The 9,034-nt window shown below is 38.5% G+C and overlaps 4 protein-coding genes across 4 annotated transcripts; 1 reads left to right on the forward strand and 3 right to left on the reverse strand.

Annotated features, from left to right (window-relative positions):
- Positions 1-344: 344 nt before the first annotated feature.
- SS1G_03983 (hypothetical protein) lies at positions 345-2,424 on the reverse strand (the record flags this gene model as incomplete). The annotated part of the gene is made up of 7 exons (XM_001595843.1): positions 345-401; positions 666-782; positions 875-1,017; positions 1,382-1,503; positions 1,923-2,038; positions 2,088-2,278; positions 2,328-2,424. The coding sequence occupies 7 exons, from the start codon at positions 2,422-2,424 to the stop codon at positions 345-347; spliced, it is 843 nt and encodes a 280-aa protein (XP_001595893.1).
- A 448-nt stretch (positions 2,425-2,872) lies between these two features.
- Positions 2,873-3,211, reverse strand: SS1G_03984 (predicted protein; the record flags this gene model as incomplete). The annotated part of the gene is made up of 2 exons (XM_001595844.1): positions 2,873-2,990; positions 3,105-3,211. The coding sequence occupies 2 exons, from the start codon at positions 3,209-3,211 to the stop codon at positions 2,873-2,875; spliced, it is 225 nt and encodes a 74-aa protein (XP_001595894.1).
- Positions 3,212-3,233: 22 nt separating this feature from the next.
- Positions 3,234-3,766, forward strand: SS1G_03985 (predicted protein; the record flags this gene model as incomplete). The annotated part of the gene is made up of 3 exons (XM_001595845.1): positions 3,234-3,271; positions 3,306-3,364; positions 3,471-3,766. The coding sequence occupies 3 exons, from the start codon at positions 3,234-3,236 to the stop codon at positions 3,764-3,766; spliced, it is 393 nt and encodes a 130-aa protein (XP_001595895.1).
- A 654-nt stretch (positions 3,767-4,420) lies between these two features.
- On the reverse strand, positions 4,421-6,688 carry SS1G_03986 (hypothetical protein; the record flags this gene model as incomplete). The annotated part of the gene is made up of 1 exon (XM_001595846.1): positions 4,421-6,688. One exon carries the CDS (start codon positions 6,686-6,688, stop codon positions 4,421-4,423), a length of 2,268 nt encoding a protein of 755 aa, XP_001595896.1.
- Positions 6,689-9,034: the final 2,346 nt, after the last annotated feature.

Genomic DNA, 9,034 nt, shown 5'->3' on the forward strand with positions numbered 1-9,034 from the left:
ATTCCAAATTCATCTTGAAAAGCGTAGGCCATTGTACAGGCCTGATTTTCCGGTCGGTTTCTCAGGCCACTGAAAACATGCATCATTTTTAGTGAAGGGTTGGATCGGCGTGGTTGAGATACCACACCCAGCCTCCTGATTTAGCCGGTTCTCGCATGGAGCGCCCCGTTGCACTTCGAACCAACGCTTCAAAAGGCTCCTTTTACTAGCTAGCTAAGAGTAGAAGCAAGGAAACAAATGTCAACTCGTGAGCTTCTCACCAAAAAAAGAACACTTATGTTAAAACATAGCTAAATTTTCGCATCACATTGACGAGCAATGTTCAATGTTGTAAATTGGAATCCTTACTCCTGTTGCGGTGAAGGACGGACAGATACAGGCATACACTTATAGTAACGTTGCTGAAGCCCATCATTGTCGCCAATCGGGCGAGGCAAATTCGCAAGTCAACGAGGGACAATCTTAGGATAAATGTATGCCTTCCTCGGATATTATGAGCGCCATGTGAAATATGCCATGTTCGTGCCCTCGGGTCTTATCAAGATCATTGAATAGTCTTTCAAATCCAATGTTGAGACCAAATTTCTCGTTGGGCTTCGCTTCCCTCAAACTTATGACCTCAGCATTAAACATACAGGGGAGGATATGTATGCGGTGAGACGTACCTTGAATGGTACTTCTATAATATCCTGGAATCCTTCGGTCAAGTCTGGTTTTTGAAACCTCGACGTAAAGCTTGTAAAGGCTAATTTAGGGAGTGATTTTCTCTTTTCTGGGTTCATCTGTGTCGAATTAGAATCTCATATCCAGGAAAGATGTCTCGGACCTTTCTTGTCAATAGCAAAGAAAATCCATGGGAGTGAGGAGGACATACGGTTTGGTTCAAGGCTCGCACAGCATCGTTGTGCTCGCATACTTGTACGCCTGCTAAAAAATGAACACAGCGGATCGGTACGGAATACTTGGCAGCTAATGCTACCCATTTGCTTCGAATATCTCGATCCGCATTTGTATTGTCTAGAAGGTGTCAGTTTCGCTGCCATCATATGAATGCAGTGCAAGCACAACTACTCACCCACAACCACAGACTTCCCCTCATCTAAAAATTGTTCAGCAGCTTTGAAGCATTTGTCTCGCTCGTTGGATGTTAGTTTATACTCTGTAACCAGTGGCGAACGCAGCACATACTGTTTTGAGGGTGTCTTGGTTTACTCTAGCATAACCAAGAGGTTCCAATTGCTTCCAAAAAAATGTAGATTTTCCAGCTCCAGGACTACCACAGAAAATGACTACCTCTGTCGGGTTGACTTTTTCGTACTTTGAAGACACTAAAACACTGTCAAAAATAAATCAACAGCAGGCAAAGCTTCATGATACCAACCTGTAGTGTTTCTAAAGCAGTGATCTTCTGGGTCAAATGTGCGAGTAAATGGTCTTGGTGTTTCCTTGAGAAAATATTCTTCGGGGGTATAGAATTTGATCCCGACGTTTTCAGCAAAATTCCTACAGAGTATTAGCGATCGATACAACGTCGAGACCCAGATAGCTTTACCGATCCGAGCACGCAAAGTCCTTTGATTTTCCATTCCTGGCGTGGCGCCCGGCAGCATCTCCAACAAAGATGGACTCCCGAAGATTAAGGTCACCAGGAAGGTGAATGTCGAAGTCTTCAAGTAATTCATTCCACATGCCCGTTCGTGGCTTTCGATATATGTCATTCTCTGTTGCTGCATAAATACTCACTGGAATATTGAGATGGTTGAAGACCGCAGACACTTTCGTCTTGAATTCCGCAAGTCTAGCTTTGGGGGATTTGGGGTCCGTTTTGAGGGAGATACCAGCCTGGTTGCTGATCACAACGACACGAAAACTGCAAAATATTCAGCAACTCGGAAGTTTATACGAGGTAATGTGTTACCGACCCATCCTCCAAGTATATTTTTCTGAGAGTACCAGGAACCGATGGGTGCCACCACTTCCAGTCCTGAGCGTTACGAGAATGCTTCTTGCCAGAGGATGTTTGTATGAGAGTAGAGTCCTGTTGGATATTAAGACTTTGCTTTAAAAGGTGTGAAGCCAGGACTCACGAAATCAAAAGCAGCAACTTTGTTTCTTTTCAAATTGGGTGATGATACCTCTGTAACTGAGCTGGTTGGTGGTTCAAATTTGCCAACCAAAAGCGTGCTTGGTAGATCATCATTTGGAGCGCGTTCTTGCCAGGAAATCTTTTCAGGTGGCTTTTGCGATGTAGGCGTAAAGAATGTTGCAACAGCAGTCTCTAAAGGTAGTTTCAATTATAATTCGTCAAACGTTCCGGTGAAGCTTACGCGTTGTCGTAGACTGTACTTTGCGACGCAATGGTGGGGGTGATATTGAGCGGTCTGCACTTGACTTTCTTTTCTGTACTCTAGCAGGGCTCGCCATTATTTTCCAAATATATCTCAAGCCGGACACTTGAAGATATCCTACTGATGATATGGTAGCCAGCTTGATAATGAGTATTTTTCTAATGCTCGTGGTGTTTCCAAGTAGGTAGGTAGGTATAAATAAATATTCAATATCTTTGTCAAATTGCGCGCGAGGCAATCACGAAAGTCACGTGTTTGTTACATCCAGCAACAAGTCGTGACTTCCATTCCAGACAAAGGTATAGCTCAAATAAAAGCCAGAAACTCGTATTCGACTCTTCTCTTCTATACACATTCGTCAATTGTTGTCATACTACATTCCAAATATGAATTTCTATCTTTAGAAACAGAAATTGCATCCATTGGCCAGTAATCACCATGCTCATCCCAAACAACGGCAACCAATATTGAATATGACTTCACAGGCAGCATATCTACGGCAGTGGTGTTATAAGTAGTGCATATTATTCATCATAACTCATAAATACTATGGTAGGTTCCACACTACTCTCTCCATCTCTACCACTTGTTATTCCACCATCTGCATCACTCTTCTCTGCCGACCTTTCCTCGCCGGTGTTTCTATTTTAAGCAATCCAGATCAGTCGGTCTCCGTGACAACTTCATTATATCTCATCTTCTGTACGCAAAAGCAGGTCTGATATACATTAGTTGGTCTCCTTTTCATTCGACCACCCGTATGGTCCGTGGTTCCCCTTGCCAGCAGAAAAGTTATTTGACATATAGCCTTTGTTCTGTCTCCATTGCAATGTACAACCTTTCTCCTTCTCCATTTCAGACATATCTTGTTGGTCGGTGCCGAAAATGGCACTCGCCCCATTGCCTTATGTTGACCATCTCCGGTCCCTGTCAAAAGATTATATGTTTTCGACACAGTCAGTCTGTTTTAGTTGAGGCATCATTTTTTATCTTCAAAGGAAAAGGGAGCCTAGTCAGTAAGTGCAGATACCGTCTTTCACATAGGGTTTGTTATTATTTGCGTGAATATATGTAATTATCATACTATATGACTCGTACCAAATATACTGTATCTTTTCCCAGACCGGCTGGACAATAACAAAAGCAGATCTAGCCATCAGCGAAGCTATTTTCTATTGTTATGGCATGCCACTACAGCGTCCATTCTTCGCGTCATTCTGATACGCAGTCGAAAATGTTTTTCGGTCTTCAATTCCAAACAGGTAGAGATATCCACACTTGTTTCCCGAACCACGGAAAAGCTTCAGGCCAAAATTCAAAACTCCAAAAGCTTCGCAACTAAAATCAAAGCTAAAAATGTAATTGCAAGCCAACCTCATCCGATCACCATCAAATGCAATTTGGCGACTTCTTCATAAACACTCTTCGACTGCATTGCCATTTCCGCCGTGCTGAGTGGGTAAATTGATCCTTATTTACCGCGACGCTGCGTCTCCCTAAGCTTCCACCTACCGATAGCTTTCCAACCTCAATTTTTAGATAAATTCGTCAGTCATACGGTGGCAGGTGACTTGTAGCATTCTGATCTCGAAACTCATCCAAAAAAATTCTCGTCGACGTCTGTGGGGTTAAGACGGTTGAAGTACCGGGTTCTACGCGTCCGTATTGGCGGTTCCAGGTGAACTGCTAATGCGGTATGGTGATCTTACGCTTGCCTGGTTGAACAAGCGTTTATACCCCTTTGATGAATCACGCATCTATCTACTAAAGCAAATCTTCACACGCGCTGCAGCTCTCAGTCACCAACATCACCAACACACATAATATCCCACGAGCCGAGGCCCAACTTTCACACTTGTTGGTACTTGATTTTTGGATAGTGTAAAAATTAAAATTCTCAATAATAGATTTGCTACTGTTCATGACATCCTGTCATACCAACAATGGGAGGTAATAATATTGGTATCAAAAACTTATCAAGATCATAAAGGCTATAAAAAGCTATAGCTTCAAACGCATCAAGTTGCAATATACGTACTTTAGACTCACACCTTATCATAACGGCCTGCTCTTCATTTGTCTCGTCCGCTATCCCGAGTGTTGCCTCGGGGACCATGGCTACCCCTTGTAGCTGGAGCACCTCGAGTAGGGGGGGCACCCCTAGGAGCCATTCTAGTGCTAGCACCAGTAGCGGGTGTCGGCGAGGTCATTTTAGTTTCCTTCAACCCACCCTTCGTAGCTGCAAACTTCGTAACAACATTCTTCGCCGGCTTTTTTTGCGTAACCTTGCTCACTAAACCACCAAAATCCATCGTATGAATGGATTCCTCCAGCTCACCAAGGCTAGCTGCTTGGATAAAAAGCACTTTACCGCCAGTAAAGCTATCTTGAAGCAGTCTGGTGAGCTGTGTGTCTCGGAATGGAATGCGCGCTGTGTTGTTGCCCATGGCAATTAGCACGCTTTTCAAGGCTGAAAGCTCGGAGTTGATAGCTTGTGTTTGTGTCTGCCGACCAGTGACATTTTTCAAAGACTCGGAACCTGCAAGATCAATGAATGTAATGCCGGAGTGTGTCGTTGTGATGGCACCAGATGGTTCCGCCTTTGATGCTTTTATCTGGAAGGACAAGAACATATGAGAACGTGACGAAGTGTCATTTTTTTCAGTTCGACCTGATGTACGATTCTTATTCACATCCTTAATCATTGCTTGAATGGATTCAAGGTTGTCAAGAACAACCGTTTCCACGGGCAAGACCTGCTCGCGCGCGGGCCACATACCACCGCACTCGCTTGAGACCTTTTGTGGTTCTCGTACTGGCTTGAAGAGGTCGTATACCTTCTGTTCATATACTTCAATACAGCGGCCCTTGACGCTATAGCCGGTCCCTTGGGATTTGCCAAGTTGGGTGAAAATTTGTTCTAAAGCCATATCGAGCATCGCACTCATGGTGTATGTTTTTCCAGAGCCGGTTTGTCCATATGCAAGGACGGTAATGTCGTAGCCCTGAAGGGCAGCCTCTAAGATTTCACTTAGGTCGTGGAAAACGGAGGCATTGTTAGCTTCAGGTGCAAAAACGCGGTCAAAATGAAAGTCACGAGTTTTGCCAAATCTGTCGATGACTTCTACTCTATCACCACCATGAATTGAGATGGGCTGTTTAATGAGAGTGCCTTGCGGAGGTCGGATACGTAGCCAAGACCGGAAACTCCCTTTGCTTTCAATCAGTTCGAGTTTGAGTCTCTTGACAAGTGTCTCCATTTCCTCAAGTTGAATAGTAGAAGATTCTTTCTCCGACTTCAACTCATTCTCCATGAATAACTTTTCGATGGCTAGATCATCGTGCTCCTCTATGAGTTTCGCTATCTCATCTCCGTGCTTTTCCGCCATCTCTATTGCTTTAATACTTTCCTGTTTGAGCTGCACTTCCACTTCGTGCAGCTCTTCTTCAAGTGCTGAGATTTTCGACCTCAGAATATTGATCTCTTCTTTGTCAGCTGCGCTATCTTTGAGCCTCGCACTTTGGATCCTGGCTGCATCAAGAGATGGACTCATGCGAGGCGTTGCTACTCTAGCAGCTTCGGATTCTTGTAATTGTCGATTGATTTTTATATTCTCTTTTTGAAGCTTTTCAACCATCTCATCCTTGCTTATCAATTTCACGTCCTGTTCATTACTGTACGCCTGCAAGACATCGAACTTTGCTTGATTTATTTCAAGTTCGCTCTGCAATTGGGCTAGTTGCAGATTTTGGCCCATCGATATGGCTTTAGAATCTCTGACCTTGACGCGTGTCTCATCGACTATCTTTCTCAGGGCATTGTTATCCGCAGCGTGTTTATCGCTCGCTTCACCTAAATTTCGGAGGATTTCGTCTTGATTACGTAGTTTGAAAGACAGCGCTTCAATTGCTGCTGTAACCTCTTGTGAGACATTGACTGGCTTGGGAGGCGCCTGCGCCTGTCTTATTAGCCTACGGTACATTGGAATGGCCTTAGACGAACCTTTTGAGACTCTCTTCTTTATATTCCCCAAATCATTGGCATTATTTTGCTGCTCTGTTTGGGCTAACATCGACGATAGTCTCATCTGTTCTCCACTTCGCTTGCTCGCATCATCTTCTCCATTTGGCTCTACCTCGGGATCGTCCTCTGCAGCTTCTGACCTAGTTTTCGAAATCACTTCTATGCCTTGCGATATCGATCCTGCTTCTGTCATGTCTTGCTTTTTCTTAGCAGGATTAGTGAGCTTGCCACTTGTAGTACTTTGGTCGGTTTGACGGCGGCGAATATCACTAGCTCGTTGAAGAAAATTCTTCTTTTCAGGCAGATTGGAAGACATCGAGGGATTGATGTGTGTCTATTCTTGGACGAGTCTATGAAGTGGAAAACCTGGGACTGAGTATCACATACTTATATATGCGTCTGGCTTCTTTGTTGACTGTTCAAAAACAAAGAGACACTTATATTGCCAAATGTGGCAACAACTCCCCCAAAGCAAAGATAAAGCCAGACCTGGATTCGATGGAGTATTTGTTCCACGGAGGCATTGTTCCATTGTGGAAAGGTTTGAGCATTCAGATCCTCGGTAGTATTGTGCTTTGTCTATTGTGACTATGTTCAGAAAGAAAATAACTCTTCAAAGAACCAAAGGTAAATGGCACGGGAACATGATGAATGTGATTTTTTAAAATGAGCCTCTAGACTAAAGTAAGGATAAGTTAAATAGGAAAAAAATATAATTTAAGATCGTCAAATTCAGAGAAGTGTTTCTGTCTTTGTCAAGGCATTAGAATAAGTAAGTGTCACGATTCATTAATTCACGTGACCTCGAGGACCTTTTGGACCTTAGGGTCCCAAGGGTCCTCAAAAGATGATATAGGGTATATAAACATTCATTTAGTCTCGTAGTTAAGGAGCTTCGTGCTCAACTTAGTTATCAATTAGTTTACCTACATTCTACTTGATCTAGTAACGACTTCACTTCCAAGTGAAGACCAGTGATAAAGCCTTAACCCACAACTACCAACCAGACGAAACCTTAGGCAGCCGCTGCCTCTAGTATAGTATCGTTACAGTAAGTCTAGTATTTTACTTTTCAGTCATCTTTTATATCAAAAATAATAAAAGTAGATCTTTATAACTTTTTTATTAATAAATATAATTTGATGAAATATGGATTAAAAATTTAATATTTATATTATAATAACTTTCGAAATTTTCAGATTCTTTATAATTTTATTAATTAAAATATTAAAAGTTATATTATTGATTTTTAATTTATATAAAATTTATATATAAACTTGAAAAACTTGAAATCTTAAATAACTTTTGAATAAATATTATTAAAAATAAACTAGAATGAATTTTTTTTTTCAAATCTTTTAATAAAATCTTATATAATAGATTAAAAAATTAAATTTTAAATTATACAAAAGAACTTTTATTAATATTTTAAATTTTATGTTACGAGGTTTGCCGTCTAGATCACGTGGAAGTGCTCTAGGCTCTCGAGGTGGTTTATAACTAGGCGTCAAGCAGGGACTTAAAGTAATGACAATAATGATATGCAATTCGTAACTAATAGTAGAGTATACTAAATGATTGATCTTGAGCACGAAGCTCTATACAAAGGAAATCCATCTTGATTATATAGACCTTCATGCCTATGGCTAGTCAGGACCGCGCAGCGGTCCATAACGTGACTTAATCACGTTACCTTGGTTTAGTCATGTGACGCGGTGTGGAAGATAGCCGTCGTAACAATTGAATATAATATTTAGAAATAATATAAGATTATATTGATATTAATAAAAATAATTAATATCATTATTATATTATACTATAAAAATTTGAATAAATATAAATATAAATATATATTTGAATTATTTCAGAAATATAAATTTTTTTTTTCTTTATGATTATTATTTATATCAAAATTAAAGATTTTGTTTTCATTTTAGTTCAATTTTATAATCTTATCTTTATAATTATTATAATCGATTTATAAAAAAAAAATTACATGATAAATTAATATACTCAAAACTATATCAAACTTCAATATTTTATATATTTTAAAAAAATTTGATTTTTATAAAATTGATAATAATTTGTTTAATTAAATAAATTTTATGAATAAAAATATTATTATAAAATATAATTTTATAAATTATTATTTATTAATAAAATAAACAAATTACAAATTTTATTGAATTATTCTAAATCTTCTATTTTATATCAAAATTCTTTATAAAATATTAATAATATTATTATATTTTCAATCTTCATTATTATTCTAATTATTATTAATTAAATTCTAGATTTAATAAATATCATTATATAAAAATAATCAAATATATTTTTAATAATATTTTTCTTAAAAAATCTAAAATATAATGTAATTATATTATTATATTATTATTAATATTCTTTTAGAATTTATAAATATTAAAAAATGTTTTATTTTATCAATAAATTTATTTGTTTTTAAAAAATAATATTAATATAAATAAATTTTAAATTTATTAATTATAAACTTTTGAAATATGAAATTATTCTAATGATTAAAAGGATTGTTTAGTTTATTTTATTTTTTAAACTTGTTTATTTTTTTATTTTTTATTTTTGAAAATTAAATCAAGATTCTAAATAAAAAGATTGTTATTATTTAATATAATTCTAATTATTA

This window comes from Sclerotinia sclerotiorum, genomic scaffold (assembly GCF_000146945.2).
Source record: "Sclerotinia sclerotiorum 1980 UF-70 scaffold_4 genomic scaffold, whole genome shotgun sequence".
Taxonomy (NCBI): Eukaryota; Fungi; Ascomycota; class Leotiomycetes; order Helotiales; family Sclerotiniaceae; genus Sclerotinia; species Sclerotinia sclerotiorum.